The sequence below is a fragment of the Dipodomys ordii genome, unplaced genomic scaffold (assembly GCF_000151885.1).
Source record: "Dipodomys ordii isolate 6190 unplaced genomic scaffold, Dord_2.0 Scaffold7, whole genome shotgun sequence".
NCBI lineage: Eukaryota > Metazoa > Chordata > Mammalia > Rodentia > Heteromyidae > Dipodomys > Dipodomys ordii.
Genome location: NW_012267223.1, coordinates 19,484,365 through 19,501,892, shown reverse-complemented (window position 1 = coordinate 19,501,892; position 17,528 = coordinate 19,484,365). Strand labels below are relative to the sequence as shown.

Below are 17,528 nucleotides of genomic sequence, written 5' to 3'. Positions count from 1 at the left end.
TCATGCATGCAAGGCAAGCGCTCTACCACTGAGCGCTCTACCACCTTCCCAGCCCCCAATTTTCTCTTCTTATACAGAAATAGTCACTGAATTAGGGGCTACCCTAATCCCTTATGACTCTTAACATTTCACTTTATTTGAAAAGACCCTATTTCCAAATAAGGCACCTCATTCCCAGGGCTAAGGGGTTAAGAGGATATACTTTGTTTTTGTTTTTTTTGGTCATGGGCCTGAACTCTGGGCACTGTCCCTCAGCTCTTCACCTCAAGGTGAAGAGCTCAAGGCTAGCACTCTACCACTTGAGCCACAGTGCCACTTCTGGCTTTTTTTTCTTTTCTGCTTATGTGGTGCTGAGGAATCGAACCCAGGGCCTCAGGCATGCAAGGCAAGCGCTCTACCACTGAGCCACCTTCCCAGCCCCAAGAGTGTATATTTTAATGGAGGATGAGTCAAGGCTATGGACCTTCTGTGGAGCATAATTTTTTTTCAATGAGGTCAGAGGCCAATGTCTGGATCAGTTTTTATTGGAGCTTGGAATGTCACAGCAATTCACCTGACTCAGAGGCAAACTGAGCAAATGAGCAGCAATGATGGTGGACATCCAGTGGGATGCCCAGGCTACATTGAAGAATCCTGCTTGCCTGCAAGCAGGACACACACACACACACACACACACACACACACACACACACTCCTACTGACTTTACACTCATGCCTGCACACTTCCTTCCCTGTGGGCCTGAGGCCAGGCATCTCCACCTTTGGCAGAGGCCTTGTCCACTTCGGGGCATCTGCTGAGCTGAGATGGGAGGATCCACAGGAGGATGAGGAACAAGGGAGCAGGAGTCTGCCGGAGCTTTGTAGTTGGGGAGGAAAGGGATGCAGCAGGGGAAGGAGGCCAGGGACCAGCGAAAGGGAGCTGGAGAAAGACCTGCTGGACTGGGGCAGAGGAGCAGAAACTGGAAATGGGGCAAGTGGGAGAAGAGGCCATCCCATTTCCTTCACTTACTTGAACCTCTCACAGTGGGGCCAGTGCCCTGGCGACAAAAAGCCTGGGGATCATCAAGGGGTCCCCTGTGTCCTAGGAAGGCACTGAAATGGGGAACTGAGGAGCCTAGCATCCCCAAGCATCCCTAGGGGGGATAGAAAGGGGAATGGCAGAGCAAGAAGGGGCTCACATGCCAGTTGTTGGAGCAACAAGACTGGAGAAACAGACTCTGACTCCAACCCCAACTGTGCAGTGGGGGTGAGCTAAGCTGCAGCCCCTCTGGCCAGCAGAGGGGAGAGGGCTGGAGCCAGGGCTGCCTGAGGGGGGGAGCCTGGCCTCATCCATGTGTCCGTGGGAGAGGTAGGGACAGGAGGAGAGCAGGCCCTGAGCCTCCTGCCCCAGGGCCAGGGCTACCAAAGCACAGCTCCATCCAGGTTCCCGTAGCCGGGCTCGGCGCGCAGCCTCCAGTATGTGTGGTTAGTGACCCACCACTCCTTGCCGCTGCTGTCTGTCTGCCGCCTGGGGGAAGAGGGTGGGTGTGGGCAGGGGAAAGCAGAATGCAGGCTGGGCCCTGGAGACTGCCCTCCCATGGTGAGCCCACTCCAAGTGGAAGGGGCTAAGGGAAAGGCCTGGGCTGAGGAGGGACAGAGTAGAAGGCAAGGTTGGGCACCTGAAGAAGCGAGCCTGGTGGACGATGTTGTTCTCCTCCATGACTCTCCTTCTGTCTCGCTGCAGCTGCTCAATCCTTCGCTTCTGGGCCTCAGCAGCTTGTATATTCCCTTCCTCCAGGTACCTGAAGATCCAGATCCCAGTCAGTGGGTCTCTCCCCCCCCCCCCGCCCCAAATCAAAGCTTCTTTCCCCTGCCTGGCTCTGTCTCTGGGGTGGTTTACTAGCATCAGATCCAGGCTCTGCGCAAGACCTACAAGAAGAGACCTTCTTGCGGAGGCATTGGGGCTTGGGCAATGGGCCTAGGGGTACCTGGGTTGGGGCACTGACCTCTGGTCAGGACGCAGCCTAGTATCTGTGGATGGCAAGGTCCGCTTCAGCTCTGCTGTCAGCTCATTCAGCTCCAAGGCAAACTGAGTGAAGCCGAAGTTGCGCTCGTGGTCTGGGGGCATGGAGTCTGGGGGGGAGGTAAAGGACTGGGGCAGGGGTCCTGGGCCACAGTTCCCCCTCACCCTGCCCAGCTTTCCCTGATTACCCTACTTACTGGGTTTCCAGATGCACTGGCCCCCTGGTGGGGGACCCCGATAAAGCCCCTCATTCCACTTCCCAAAGAGTCGGTGGAGGACACGGCCACTGCGGCTCAGCACGGCACCCTGGACCTCATGGACGTTGGAACTCCAGTACTTGGCCTGGGATGGAAAAGGCAGGGCCTGAAGTAGGTTCTCTGGGCCCTGGAGAGGCAGAGGCTGCTGGGAGTGGGCGGGTGTGGTAGGATAGGCCACGCCTACCTTGCAGAAAGTGATCTTGCAGTGGCAGGAGCTGTCCTGTGTGTTCCGGATGAGCACCTCCCCGTAGTGCTCTATCCAGCGCTGGCCACTCAGGATGTTGTGAATGCAGGACGTCACCTTGTTCCATTCAAAGTGATCCCCAAACCTGAGAGAGACAGGGCACGGGAGGGTAGTGGCAGGCCCTAGGGAACAAGTGGTAGAGGGTGGAAGGATGCCTGTCTCATTGGTACAGGTCACGTGGCTCTGGGGAAGGTGAGGGAGGACTCAATCACTTTCCCATAGTGCACGGAATGAACAAGTCTCTTACAAAACACGCAAGAGAGATGGAGGTAAAAGCCAGGCACTGGTGGCTCATGCCTATAATCCTAACTACTCAGAAGGCTGATATCTGAGAATCTTGGTTGGAAGCTGGCCCAGGCTGGAAAGGCCATGAGATTCCTATCTTCAATCAACCACCAAAAAGGCAGAAGTGGAAGTGTGGCTCAAGTAGTAGAGAAACAACTTTGAAGGAAAAAGCCAAACCAAAGCATGAGGCCCTTGCCAGGCGCCAGTGGCTCACGCCTGTAATCCTAGCTACTTAGGAGGCTGAGATCTGAGGATCATGGTTCAAAGTGAACCTGGGCAGGAAAGTCTGTGAGACTCTTATCTCCAATAAACAACCAGAAAACCAGAAGTGGCACTGTGGCTCAAGTGGTAGAGTAGTAGCCTTGAGCTGAAGAAAGAAAGAAAGAAAAAAGAAAGAAAGAAAGAAGGAAGGAAGGAAGAAAGGAAAGAAGGAAGGAAGGAAAGCAAACAAGCATGAGGCCCTAAGTTCAAGCCCCAGTATTGGCAGGAAAAAAAAAAAGAAATAAAGATGAATTTATGAAAGGTCCCTGCCAGTCTGAAGGAACCTCCTTTCTTCTCTGGCTTCAGTTACCCACCTGTAGAATGAGCTTTTTTTTATTTTTTTAAGGTGGGAGATTGGGACTCGAACTAGGTACCTGCTGTTTGGCTCATTGGCAAGTGCTCTACCAACTGAGCTATGCCTCCAACCCCTGCAGAATGAGCTTAGATGAGAGTTTTGTTTCTTTCAAATGTGGTTGTGACCTGTCATCAGTTTAGGTGTGTGTGTGTATGTGTGTGTGTGTGTGTGTGTGTGTGAAGTGCAGCGTTAGTGTGAATCATGGTCAAAACTATGCAAGACACCAAATTAGAATTCATCGAGCCCCTCCATCTTTACTGCTCTGAGGCTTCTCACCTTTCTTTATCACAGCTGCTGCAAACGCAGGTGTAAAATGTATACACATTGCCAGCAGTTCCAGCAGCTTCAGGAGCCCAGGCCCCCATGAGCAGCCCTGGTGTTGGCTTGGTGGTTGGGAGTTTCCGGTACTCACCTGGGCAGGCTGACATTGACTGTCCCCACTGGCACAATCTCTAGGGATTTGCCCCAGAACTTGTTCTTCCACTTCATGTCTGGAGTTGGGTTGGGAGAGGAAACAGCAGAGATAAACTCAGAGGGTGTCCCAGCCACTTCCTGGCTGTCCTTTATCCCTGCCCCATCTCCCCCTAGATCCACCCCCTCACCTTGCCAAAAGATGAAGTTGTCCGACTCTGCGTGGCATGCCGAGATGGGAGGGTGGTGGGAGACCTTGGTGAGCAAAGAAGTTCTTTTGAGGCTGTCCCTAGGAAGCCTGGGGTCTTCACTGGGCATTGGGGGGCTTCCCAAAGCTCCCTGCCCCCACCCCAGTTCCCTGGGAACCAGACCAGTCAGTTCCAGGTCCCCTGTCCCCTTATCATCCTTGGCCACCATCCAAATCTATATCCTCTCTTCTCTCCACAAGGCCCTCTGTTCTTGCTCTTGCCTGCTCCTCTCAGAGGCCTCCTATAGCCCTGCCAATGATGCCCTTGAACAGCCCTGCTCAGACCTAGATAGTTCCCCCAGCAGTGCCAATGGCCTCTACCTTGTGCCCTGCCTGAAACCCAGCCCTTCCCCTGAGGACCATCTTCTCTCCCAATCTCTGCTGAAAGCTGATCATATCAGCTGGCTCCGCCCCACACTCTTGCAAACACTTGGCCTTGTCCTCACTTGGAATGGCTCCATTGTGACCTTCAACTCTAACATCCCGCAGCCCTCCCTCCTCCCTCCTCTCCCTGTTCCCTGTCCCCCATAACACTGTCCTCCCAAACCATTTTACTTTCTCCTGGTCTGCCAACCCCACCCTAGATTCCCTTCTATTCTCTCCCCTAAGACCCCCGGCGACCTGCTCCCACCACTCTCCAGAAATGCAGGCACAGACTCCTCTGTGCACTGCTGGCTCCAATCTTTCCCCTGACACATAGAGAGAAACTTCCAATTCCACATTGCTGTACTTCTGGGTCCTTGGCAGCCCTGCTCCCATCAATCCTACAAGGGCTTGGACCCAAGCTAGTCTCTTTAACCTTTGTCCCCATGCCAAAGGAGAACAGAGGGTAGGTAAGGCCTCTGAATGCCATACCCCACTCATTCCTCTACAGCTTCTCAGCCCTCCTGATCCTCTCCCTTTTCTGCTCCATCAGTCCTGTCCTCTCATCTCAATGAGCAAGTCTCCCCTTTCTAGACCTGCACATCTCTGCTAGGAGAGGCTTGTTTCCTACTGTCTACTCAGTTGTACTATTTCACATTGTTACCATCTTCTCACAAATCCTGCTGGCATTGGTGGCTCATTCCTGTATCCTATCTACTCAGGAGGCTGAAATCTGAGGACTAAAATTCAAAGCCAGCCTCAGGCAGACAAACCCAAGAAACTCTTATCTCCAATTAACTAGTATAAAAGCCAGAAGTGAAGGTATGGCTCAAGTGGTGGAGTACCAGCCTTCAGCAAAAAAGCCAAGCAAGAGCTAAAGGCTCTGAGTTATAGCCCTGATACTGGATGGATGGACAAATGAATAGACAGACAGACAGACAGATAGACAGACAGGCAGACACACACACACACACATACACACACACACACACACACACACAACAAAAACAACAAAAAGCCCCCAAACACCTAGCTGGGCAGCAGTGGCTCACACCTGTAATGCTAGCTATTCAGAGGCTGAGATCTGAGGATGACAGTTCAAAGCCAGCTGGGGCAGGAAGATCCATGATATTCTTGTCTCCAATAAATTATCAAAAAGCCAGAAGTGGAGCTGTGGCTCAAGTGATAAAATGCTAGGCTTGAGCAAAAGAAGCTCAGGGACAGCACCCAGGCTTTGAGTTCAAGTCCTAGGACTGGCAATAATAATAACAACAACAACAAAACCACAGCTGATACTCCCAGACCACAGACCATTTGCCCTCTTGCTCAGACATACCCCAGAGGGAGTCTCTGATGACATTGCCAACCCTCTACACTGACCACTCCCAGATCTGCTAGAGCTCCATACAGCTCCAGGCCCCTGACCTCAGAGCCAAACTTGACATCTCCTGTGGAAGTCTAGTCTCTATGGCAGCATGTCTCGCTAACTCAGTTTCCATCCTGATAACCAGCACTTCCACATGCCAACTGAATTCCTCCAAACTCCTTTCCACTGACCATTTTCCCATCCCTACACTGCTGGATCACCCTCTAGATCTGTTTCAGGCGTGTCTCCCATGAGAAGTAGCTTTGGAACAAACTCTCCACACATACCATGGTGTCTGGCAAAGGGCCAATCCTGCCTCCCAATCCTGCCTGCCTTCCCACTGCCTTCAGTATTAAAAATAAACAGAACCCCAGAATGCTGCTCACTTTCTCCTACAAGGCTCCTCAGGATTGAGCCTTCCTTGCCTTCCAGCTCCATCTTTAACCTTTTTTTTTTTTTTTTTTTGCTATTCCTGGGGCTTGACCTCAGGGCCTGGGCACTGTCCCTCAGCTTCTTTTTTTTTTTTTTGCCTAAGGTTAGTGATCTACCACTTGAGCCACAGCACCACTTCTAGCTTTTTCTGTGTATGCAGTACTGAGGAATCGAACCCAGGGTTTCATGCATTCTAGGCAAGCATTCAACCACTAAGCCACATTCCCAGCCCTCTTTAACCTTCTTAATCTCTCCACCTTATCTTTCACACTGTCTGGCACACCCCAGTTCCCCAAATTCCTCTACTCCCTGGCTTTCTCCCACTCATCCTTCAAGACCTGGATTGAGATCACCTCCTAGAATGCGCCTTCCTGAGTGGATCCTCCCTTATACCTGTTCCAGCCACCTTCCCACAGGGAGCAGAGACCTCCATCTTTTTCATATGCCACTGGGCCTGGCACAGGCTCCCTGCACCATGCTCTTCTTCAAGCCTTGGTGGTGCTACTTATCTATCCTGAGGTCCCTGAAACCCAGATCCTCCCCTGCCCCAGCCCTGGAGGCCAGCCCTCCCACCCTAGGGACTACACCTGCTCGCTGATGAAGCGGAAGCCTCTGTCTGGCCGCTCACACTCATATGTCTCCCCCAGGACAGGGTTGAAGGGCTTGCAGCCTGCCCGGTGGTACGTGGAGGAGTAGGCAGAAACAGCAAAGGCTGCTATATACACCTGCAGGAAGGGTAGGGATAATGCCATGGGGATAAGGAGCTGAGAGAGGGGGTCTTGGAAAGGGGATACCAGCCCATCATAAGCAAAGCCTGGGGTCTGGATGAGGAACTCCAAGCACAAGGATCTTCCCAGACAGGACTTTGGGAGACAAGGATTTGAGAAACAGGACTCCAGGAGATGGGGTGGGGGGTAGACAAGGAAGAGCCTTGGGGAGGTACCATGCGCTCGCAAGGGTCAGCCACGCGGCTGGCCTGGTCCAGCAGGCTGCTGTACTCCAGCTCCTCGCAGAGCCGCTGCAACGTGTTGAGTGGCTCGTTGAGCTGCACGGGCATCGACACCTTGGACAGGTCTTTCCCAATGTTGTTACGCAGGATGTTCCACAGGCTCACATCCACCCCAGGCCCACTGGCAGCTGGCAGGCAGCGGCGGCGGGGAGGCCCGGATGCTCTCCCTGGAACACATGCCCCTGGGGCCAACACCACCATGTCAGTCTCCCATGGATACTGGCATTCCAGACCTAGCAGGCCCCTGTCTGTGCTGGTGGATATGCCAATGCCCAGGGCCCTTTTCTGCCCACTGTGGGTGGGATAACTGATGATCTAGCTGTTGAAAAGCTAGGTCCCTTGCTATGGACAATGTCTTAGAAGTCCCCAGAGTCCCCTCTCCTCACCTCCGATCTCCTTATAAACAGAAGACACAACAAGAGGTTGATTATTAATCATGTACTAGTAGTTCATGCCTATAATCCTAGCTACTCAGGAGGTTGAGATCTGAGGATTTCAGCTCAGAGTCAGCCCAGGCAGACAAATCCAAGAGAGTCTTATCTTCAGTTAACTAGCAAAAAGTTAGAAGTAGAGGTGTGGTTCAAGGGGTAGAGTACTGGGCTTGAGTGGAACAACTGAAGCAAAAGCACTAGGCGCCGGGCACTGGGTGCCAGTGGCTCACACTTGTAATCCTAGTTACTCAGGAGGCTGAGATCTGAAGATTGTGGTTCAAAGCCGACTCTGGGCAGGAAAGTCCATGACATTCTTATCTCCAATTCACTACCAGCAAACCAGAAGTGGTGCTGTGGCTCAAGTGGTAGAGCACTCGCCTTGAGCTGAAGAGCTTAAGGGACAGTGCCCAGGCCCAGAGTTCAAGCCCCACGATGGGGGGGCGGGGGAAGTGCTAGGCCCTGAGTTCAAACCCCAGTACTACACACAGAAGATGTAGATTATTCTGCCTCTTTTGTAGAAGAGGAAAAAGTAACATTAGAGGCTCTAAGCCACTCTGCTAAAAACTGGCCAAGAAGGGCCTTTTGTCTATTTTTCAGTCCCTGTGGAATCATCTCCTTTTCTGTCAAGCCCTATTTAAGTATTCTTGCCTAATGGGACAAAGGCCAGACCAGGCCTAAATCTAGCCTACTTCTCAAAGCTGCTCCTAAAACATTCCTTAGCTCATGGCTCTGGTGTCACCTCTGGGGTCAACATCCAAAACCATTAGCCCTCTAGTCACCAGAGGGACGTTCTCTGTATGGGCCCTGGATAGATACAGTTTCTCCATCTCCCCACTTCCAGACCTTCTTGTCCCATGCCCACACCCCCAGCTGGTACCTTTCTGGTAGCAGTCAGCTCCCCTGAGGTCCAGCACCTCCTCAGACAGGCTGGTAGTGATTTCACTGGTGCACGACTCTTCTTCCTCGGAGCCCTGGGCCAGAACATATGACAAACTGGGCAGACTAGGTCTCCCCAGGCAGCTGAGCAGTGCTCAGGGCCTAGCAAGAATGTGCCCAGCTAGCCCTTTGGGAGGAAGGGAAAGAGAAAGAGCCCGAGAACATTCCCCTGGGAGGTCTAACATGGTAGAATATGCCCGGCCTCCTAGGAGAGGACCTAGAACTCAACTAAAATGAGGGAACTCGGAAAACTGGCATGACACCAAAGGAAAGGAAGTTGGCGGGGTGGGGGCGGGGAGAGGGCTGCTGAGATACAGGGTTTAGGGCAAGAGGATTAAGAAGCATGGAGGTGAAATGGGGTCATGGGAAGATGACTAGAGGTAGACATGAAGTTGTTTCCAAGAACCCAGTGGGGCAGACACAGTGAACTGGAAGATGAGTCCCCAGCAGAGATTTCTGTGCAAAGTCACAGAGTCTCTCTGAGCCCACCTGGATCTTCCCGAAGTGCTTCCCCGCTCCCTGCCAGCTTCCTCCTCCCTCACCTCATTCTCTGAAGAGCTGGCGGAAAGCAGAACCTCGCAGGCATCAAAGAACTCCGTGTGGGAGTCGGCAAGGGACAGGACGCTGCTCTGGGACAGCTGGGGGGTCAGCTCTCGGCCCTTCATGTACAAAGCTTCTTGCTGTGGGAGCCAGATGGGCATCAGGCCCCCGAGGCCACTCTGGAGGCCAGGAAGGCCTCCTCCTGGCCTGACCATTTCCTCCAGAGGAAAGTCTATTAGGGACTCAGAGCCTGACACCTGCTGAGCAGGCAGAGGCAGAGGAGAGGGAGTGGGGTATGAACTGCAGCCTGAGAGGAGGGCTCATGGGGTCCATAATAACTGCTCACACTTCCTGGCACAGACTCTGAGTCCTTTTGATGTGTTGAGTCATTCAAACCTGACACCCACCCCTACTTTACAAAGGGGTGGGGCCCCCATCAGGGCACTGAGACTCAGCTCAGTAGGCCGCTCTACTGTGGAGCCCGAGTCAGAACCACAGAGTCCAGCCCTAGAGTCCAGTTCTAAACAGTGGGAGCCTGGTCCTAATCAGTTAAGATTCTTTGGGCCTCAGTTTTGTCACATGGAGACGAATAATCATCACCTTCATGGACTCTAAATTAAAGTAATAGCTTTCTGTAGATGTTAAGAATCAGTCAAAAATAGCTGTGTGAAAAAAAAAAAAGCTGTGTAGGCTGAGCATGGTGGTGTACGCATGTAATCCCTGGTATTCAGGGGCAAAGGCAGGAAGATCGAGATTTCAAAGCCGTTCTGGGCAAAGTTAATGAAACTCTTTCTCAGAAGCAAACACAAACAAGAGGGCTAGAGGTGTGGCTCAAGTGGACCATCGTGCTATACAAGGGGTCTAGCACATGAGAGGGCCTAGGTGCAATGACCAATAATATAAAATATGGAAAAGAAAAATGAAAAATTTTTTCTTTCTCTTCTTTCTTCTTTCCTTCCTTCATTTTTATCTTCCTTCCTTCCTTCCTTCCTTTCTCTCTCTCTTTTTTCCTTCCTTCCTTCCTTCCTTTTCTTTTTGCCAGTCCTGGGGCTTGAACTCAGGGCCTCAGTACTGTCCCTGAGCTTCTTTTGCTCAAGGTTAGCACTCTACCACTTGAGCCACAGTATCACTTCTGGCTTCTTCTGTGTATGTGGTACTGAGGAATTGAACCCAGCACTTCATGCATGTTAGGCAAGCACTCTACCACTGAGCCAGATTCCCAACCCTCTTTTTGGTGTGTATCAATACTGGGGCTTGAATTCAGGGCCACATGCTCTCACTTGGCTTTTTTACTAAGGCAGACACTCTACCATTTGAGCTATACATCCACTTCTGGCTCTTTACTGGTTAACTGGAGACACAAATCTCACAGACTTTTCTGCCTGGGCCAGCTTCAAACCACAATCTCAGCCTCCTCAGTAGTTAGGATTATAGGCATGAGCCAGTAGTGCCCGACCTATCTCAGCTATTTCAGGACTAAAAATAACTTTTTTTTTTTAACCACCCAGACCTTCACTCCTGCCAGGAAAAATAGAACCAGAAAAATGACCCCTTCAGTCACCCTGCTCCTTACCTCCTCAGGATTGAGGGAACTGAAGGAGTCCGCGGTGGTATCTGAGGAGATAGACAGAGAGTGCAGGCGTCTCTGCCCAGCTGGAGCCTCGGAGACCTGAGGCAGAGGATGAGAGGACAGTGGTCAGAGGCTAAAGTCCTTCCCAATCCGCCACTTTCACCTCCCCAGGGTCCGCCTGTGCCGTCTTCTCAGCCCAGGTGCAGACCTGCTATAGGATCTGGGACCGAAGTCCTCTGCCTGGAGCCCTCCCTCTGACCAAGACCCCCCCCCACCAAGGCTCACCCCCATCCTTGACAGCTCTGAGCCCTGGTGCAGGTCCCTCAGTCGGTCCCGTTCAGTGGTGAGGGCCGCCAAGACGCTGCTGAGGGAGCTGTGGACTGTCCGGGGAAAGCAGGCCATCAGACTCCTGGCCCTTGTCCTCCCATTCCTCTCTGTCCCCCCACCTCCGGTGTACACTCACCCTTCTGAGCCAGGGCCCAGAAACTACGCTGCAGGTGGGCATAGTCTGGAGGTGGCAGCCCACGGGGACCTGAGGAGTCTCGAGACTCCAGGTAGCGGGACAGGTTGGGAACAGAGCCATGGAGACGACCAACCTTGTAGGTAAAGGGAATAGGTGAAGCTACAATCTCCTCCAGGGCACCCCACCCCACAACTTGGGGCTCACACCCCACCTCACCCGTCCAATGGTGTCGTCCTTGGCAAAGCTCTGTGTACACCACATGCGACTGGTCCGTTTTCCCTTCTTGGGTCTCTCTGTTGTCACAGAGGCCTGGCAGGTTGAGATCAGGATAATTGCATTTGACCGGCAGTAGCCAGCCACGCTCAGAAAAGGCATGGAGGACAACACAGGTGACCCCAGGTACATAGGGTATGGCACCCTCGGGGAGGTGTGTCCACAGGAAGTCCCAGGAGAGAGGCATCTAAGCAGTGAGTGGCTCTTCAGAAAACCACAGTGAGACGGGTGCTGGTGGCTCATGCCTGTAATCCTAGCTACTTAGGAGGCTAAAGATGGAGATTCAAAGGTAGCTTGGGCAGGAAAAGCAGTAAGACTCTTTTTTTTTTTTCTAGAAGACTCTTATTTCCAAGGAACCACCTAAAATCCAGAAGTAGAGCTGTGACTCAAAATGGAAAAGTGTTGGCCTTGAACAGACTCAGGGACAGCACCCAGGCATTGAGTTCAAGCCCCACCACTGACAAAAAAAGAAAAGAAAAGAAAAAAGAAAGGAAGGAAGGAAGGAAAGAAAGACAGTGATAGGGAGAGAAATGAAGGTCTATCTGAGAAGTAGCTGAGGAGGGGCCCTGGGCAGCCCCGGCCTCAACCCTGGCCCCTACCTGGTGTGTAGGAATCACAGGGGCTGAGGGGATTCGGTGCAGGGACTCTAGGCTCTGGAGGAGTCTGTGTAGTTCCTGCAGCTTCCCCTGACACTCCGAGAGAGCTGGGGGAGAAGAGAGGAGGATGTTGCTCTCTTACTACCAGCCAGGGATCCCAATCTGTCCCATGGCTTCCTTCTTCCTCCAAAGATGTCACCAGCAGCCAAAGAAATCCTCACACTGCTCCCCTCCCTTCTAGGCCTTGCAGGCCTCCTCTGCCTTTCTGGGAGGCCTGAAGCTCCATCTCTGTAGACCATTTTCATCTCTATTCCCTGTGCACCGACCAGGTACCCTTCCACTCTCCTGCTCTTGCTGTGCATTTCCCTCCCAGGGCCAACAGGTCAGTCTTGTACTGCTGGAACCAAATTCTTTTTTTTTTTTTTTTTTGTCGGTCATAGGGCTTGAACTCTGGGCTTGGGCGCTGTCCCTCAGCTCTTCAGCTCAAGGCTAGTGCTCTACCACTTGAGCCACAGCACCACTTCCAGCCTTTTCTGTTTATGTGCTGCTGAGGAATCCAACCCAGGGCCTCATGTATGTGAGGCAAGCACTCTACCACTGAGCCACCTTCCCAGTCTATGGGACTGAATTCTAAAGCGCACTTTCTCCCTGGACTTTTGCCCACAATAGCATTGAGTATCTTTGTCAGGAGGCTGGCCCTGGTCTGTCTATCTATGTGCCTGGTAGAAGTCCTATTTTTCCCCTATAAGATCCAGGCCCCTTAGGGGAGGGTCCACCAAGGAGACTTGATCATCCTGGAGGTAGAAGTATCTCTACCATCAGACTGGGGCTTCCTGTCGTTCTGATGCTACCTAGAACCAACAGCCTAGGCTTTCCCCACACAGGTACTGGCCTAGAACCCTTACCGTGAGAGCAGCGGTCTAGGCCATCACTGTCCCTCAGCCAGGAAGACACCTTCTCTCGAGGTCCAACACCAGGTAGGGCTGAGGCACTACTCGTTGTTAGAAGTTGGGTGCCAGGAACCTGTGGGTGAACCAAGCAAGGGTCAGGAAGGATGGTGTCCACCTCCCCTGGTCTCACAGATTCCCCCCAACCACCATCCTGAATTGCCACATCTCATGCTGGGGCCCATCCTACCTTCCGATGAGCAGTGCTGGGCATGTCTAAGCGCTGAGCCAGGCGGTGGGCACGGAGCTGGGTCACCCAGCTTTGGAAAAGGTCCTGGGATTTGATCTGTAGAAGTGTTGGAGAAAAGGAGCAATATCTAAAGAGAGGGTCTACTTTCCAGGAGCAAGAATTTGGGGCTCTGGTTCCCCAGGCAAGAGGGGTTCTCTCTGTTAGTTTGCACAACCCCTTCCCTCCTGCAGGCTTGCAGAGCACAACATCTCAAGTGCCTGAGCCCTTGGCTCTGTCTCTTCACATAAAAGTTAACAGGGTGGATCTGCCTTTGACTGTTTTATGATGGCAACTTTCTCTTTGACAACTTAGGAAAAGATCCTGAGGCCCTCAGATCCTGAGTCTCTGGGCCTGTGCCACAGACCTTTGCCAGGATGGTAAGCAAACACTTCCTGGATCTTAGGTGTTACCTTGAGGTGGTAGATGTTGTCCTCCGTATCAAGGTCAATGCGCTGAGCTTTTTTGTTGATGGACATGACCGACAGCCGGACATCAATGGAGCCATGGAGTTTCCCCTTGGTGATCTGGGGTGGAGGATTAGTAGAGGACAGGAGTTGATTTTAGGTTCCCAAGGCTATAGAACTCCCTGAGGCCCCTCTAGGTTCAAGGGCCAGACAGCAATTCACCCTCAAGTCCAAGTCCCACTAGAAGGGCATTGTCAATTATTTCCTGTATACACAATGTTCTATTATATTCAGCTTCTTGCTGAGCTCTAGGAAGCCACAGGGCAAGGATCTGCACAGCATAAGAAGGACACAACACCTGGAGGAAATCTGGGAGTACAGCCTTGCTCCTTATTCCCAGCACGAGAATGGGGACAAGGAGCAGAGTGAGAAAACTCCCATTCCTTGGGCACTTAGTTGGTACCCAGGAACATTCCAGAGAGCCTGCAGTGCAGTCTTTCCCCAGTGCCCATGGTAACAACTTTATACGTGTGCAAGCATGCTCCTTGTCTTATGGGGAGGATGCTGACACCCAGGGAATGTAGCTGTGTCTTAGTATCCTCAGGGGCAGAGTTCTAGGATGCATGAAGATACAGAAATGCATGGACACTCGAGAGAGACCCTTATATAAAGAGTAGTATTTGCATAAAACCCATGCATCCTCCTCTGAGCCCTTTAAGTCACCTCTAGATTACATATATTACTTAATATTGTGTATATGCTATGTAAACAGTTGTAAATATTAGCTTGTTTGGGGAATAGTGTCAAGAAGAAACTATATAATCAGTACAGATGCAAGTTAATATATATTTTATTATATATATATATATATATATATATATATATGACTTTTTTTTGTCAGTCATAGGGGCTGAACTCTGGGTCTGGGCACTGTCCCTCAGCCCTTCAGCTCAAGGCTAGTGCCCTACCACTTGAGCCACAGCACCACTTCTGGCTTTTTTTCTGTGCTGAGGAATCGAACCCAGGGCCTTGTGCATGCGAGGCAAGCACTCTACCACTGAGCCACCTTTCCTGCTCTTATATGATTTTTTTTTTCTTTTTGATCTACAGTTGGTTGAGTCTGCAAGTTGGAAAGCCAGAGGATACAGAGAGCCAAATATAAAATGCCAATAGTGTACCCCAGGATTCATACCCTGCTCTGGCTGATTCTAGAATCCCCTACCCCTCCCTCCCTCTCCCCCTACCCCCCGCCCCCAGCCTGCTCAGAGCATTCTGGAAAAGACTCCTCTCACACCCCTTGAGACAGGGCCCTGACTTACGTCTTGCCTGGTTGTAGCATAGTGCAGGATCCCATCCTCGAGCACAAAGTACCTCTGTGACATTGCCCAGAAGGGATGGGAAGGTGTAGCCGAGAGGACAGGGTGGGGAGAGAGCAAACACACAGACTTTTCTTTTCCATACACAAACACCAGAGCAGTCTAGCAGCCTCCCACACGTGGCCCCTCCCCTTGCCCTGTCACCCTACCTTGTGCCAGCCCTTCAGAGGCCACTTCCTCTTCTTGAGCAGGTGGCCTTCCTGCCTCTCAGGCATGATGCCTTCTGTTCCCAGCCTGCCCCGAGGCTCCTCTACCACCTCCCACAGTTCAGAGGTCTGCAGAGAGGGCAGTTGCTGATGAGCCCACCACATCTACCCTCTTCTACCTGGACCCCAAACAAGGCCCACCCATTGGTGTTCCCTGCTCAGACCTGTTGGGCACTGCTGGGCTTTGAGGACTGAGTACTCTCAGCCAGGGAAGGGCTGTCTCTCTCTTGGAAGTCCATGGAAGAGGCAGGTACAGCTGAGTGGAAAGTAAAGGATGTCACCTTGTTTGGGGAAGGGCCTAGAAGCAAGAGAGAGACCGCTTGAACACAGACCCAGCTATCACAGATCCTTACCCACAAACCAAGATCAGGGCAGGCAGACAGAATGATGGAAACCTCAGAAACATGGCCCACTCCACCTTAGGAACCTACCCTGGGGCTCCAGGAAACAATTGGTGTTTTCTTAGGATTCCTTGGTTGGGGGTTTGGGGGGGGGGTGGGAATCCAGAGGTGAGCTGGTCTCCAAGAAGAGATAGAACTCAGAGACTGAGCAGGCAAGAACTCATCAATCCAGCTGCCTCTTCCTCCAGGACCCCCATGCCCCACCACTATGGCTTGGTGACACAATTACCTTGCAAAGAACCCCTCAGATTCTCACCAACTGAACCCCATAGCTTCTAGTTCTTGGGCACCCCTTTTTTTGCATGGGGACAACTCCTATCTCCCCACCCCCTTTGTCTCTCCCCACTGAGCCTACCTCTAAGATCCCCTCCTTGGACCCTCAATTATCCTCAAAGCTCCACCATCTGTTTTCTATGACCCCAGTCCTTGTGGCTCCTGAGAAGTAACTCCCACCCAGAGAGCGCAGAACACTGGCTGATAGACAATGTGGGTGGGAGAAGAAGTGGCCAAGAACACCCAGAGGTCTGCCCAGGTCCCGCAGCAATGCCCACAGGCGCCTTTGGCACGGGCCCTGGCCATCCTGGCTCCACTGGGATATCAATAATGCATGAGGCTGTGTGTGTGTGAGAGAGAGAGAGCTGGGGGAGGGGACTGGAGGGGCGAGGTTGGCCCGGGGCTGGGGAAGCAGCTCAGATCTCCTGATCAGTGCCTAGGGAGCACCTGAGGAGCTGAGGCAGGAATGGGAAAGGGACAGGACATAGCAGTTGGCAGGCTAAGGGTGGCCAGGAGGTCACAGCACGGGGGTCCAGGCTGACCCGAGGGAGAACTCCTGCAATCGGCCACTGAAAGTTGCTAAACTCTTCTGGTGTTTGGGAATCTCGATGCCCTTGTCCTGGTCCCCAGGGCTGCCTGCAGGGAGGTGGGAGAAGGGATGTGGGAGGGTGAGGCGAGTGTCAGCGGAAAGGAGTTAAGCCAGGTGGGCAATCTCCTGCTACCTCCATTCCCAGCCCTGTCTCCAGATAAGTAGACTCTCCAGTTCTAGGTAGGAGGCCCTCCCGGGGAGTGGCAGGCAGTGCCAGCCTGGCCCCCTTACCCCAAGGTCCATGGACGCCCGTGCTCCTTGGCCCGCTCTGCCTCTGAGTCACTGTCTCCGAGTCACCCGGCTACCTTCGCACAGAGCTGAGCAGTGGCAGCTGCTGTGGCTGCTGCTGCTGCTGCTGCAGGAACCAGGAAGGAAGGAGACGTCGGAGCCTCCCCTCCAGCCGGATCTCCCCACCTGCCCCTCCCCCGTCGCCTCCTCCCGCCAAGCTCCGGGCAGCCGCTCAGCTCTGCCCCCCTGCTCCCGGGAGGACTCAGGGCTCAACCACCGGAGTGGCTTGGGAATGAGGTGGGGGGGGGACCACAGTCATCACAGCAGGGTTCCAGACAGATCAGAGGACTGATACTTGCAGGCCACCAGCCAGTGGTGCTATAGGATTTATTCTACCTAGTATGAACTCGCCCCCAGGGAGTGCCCAAGGCCATTTCCTTATTGACCCTGGTGTCTCATTTTACATCTGAAATAGACTATAAAATTCAGCTGCAGAGGTGATCTGGTTGATGGGAAGGGTCAGATGCCGCCCTACTCCCCCTTCTACACCACGGTGCCAGGAGCCAAGTCAGCAGGGCAATCAGGGCAGGAGGTAGAGATGGCCTGCAGCCCTGCAGAGGCTGCTCATTGAGGGGAAGGTCTGTGGGGGTCTGGAAATGCCCAAGTAGTAAAACAAAACTCCAGGGCACTGAGTCTCTAGAAGGGGGACAGGTATGGGCCAGTCACCAGCCGGCTGTTAGAAAGGAAAGCTAACTTGGGTCCCTTCACTTCTGGGCACATTTATATTTCTGCTGGAGTACTGTGTTCAGTTGCCCAAGTGTGAAAATTGGCCCA

The 17,528-nt window shown here is 52.7% G+C and overlaps 1 protein-coding gene across 2 annotated transcripts; it reads right to left on the bottom strand.

Annotated features, from left to right (window-relative positions):
* Positions 1 to 526: 526 nt before the first annotated feature.
* Osbpl7 (oxysterol binding protein-like 7) lies at positions 527 to 16,826 on the bottom strand. Of its 2 annotated transcripts, XM_013008795.1 has the most exons (23): positions 16,698 to 16,826; positions 15,368 to 15,501; positions 15,147 to 15,272; positions 14,941 to 14,994; positions 13,628 to 13,741; positions 13,179 to 13,274; positions 12,947 to 13,064; positions 12,045 to 12,148; positions 11,389 to 11,481; positions 11,173 to 11,305; positions 10,995 to 11,089; positions 10,713 to 10,808; positions 9,142 to 9,279; positions 8,541 to 8,634; positions 7,167 to 7,414; positions 6,811 to 6,948; positions 4,007 to 4,070; positions 3,817 to 3,895; positions 2,444 to 2,588; positions 2,200 to 2,344; positions 1,986 to 2,112; positions 1,659 to 1,781; positions 527 to 1,507 (listed from the first exon to the last, which is right to left on the bottom strand). In XM_013008795.1, the coding sequence occupies exons 2-23, from the start codon at positions 15,440 to 15,442 to the stop codon at positions 1,399 to 1,401; spliced, it is 2,514 nt and encodes an 837-aa protein (XP_012864249.1). In that variant the 5' UTR covers positions 15,443 to 15,501; positions 16,698 to 16,826; the 3' UTR covers positions 527 to 1,398. The 2 variants fall into 2 exon arrangements, with proteins under 2 accessions (XP_012864249.1, XP_012864250.1); XM_013008796.1 differs by lacking the exon at positions 14,941 to 14,994.
* Between the last annotated feature and the right edge of the window lie 702 nt (positions 16,827 to 17,528).

Bases quoted from the DNA above. Each gene is read 5' to 3' on its own strand.
- Osbpl7 (XM_013008795.1), bottom strand. From the start codon at position 15,442: ATGGACTTCCAAGAGAGAGACAGCCCTTCCCTGGCTGAGAGTACTCAG. The intron at 8,635-9,141 runs GTGAGGGAGGAG...GTTCTGGCCCAG, and splicing joins CCAGCTCTTCAGAGAATGAG to GGCTCCGAGGAAGAAGAGTC. The intron at 1,782-1,985 runs GTCAGTGCCCCA...CTGGATCTTCAG, and splicing joins AGGCTGCGTCCTGACCAGAG to GTACCTGGAGGAAGGGAATA.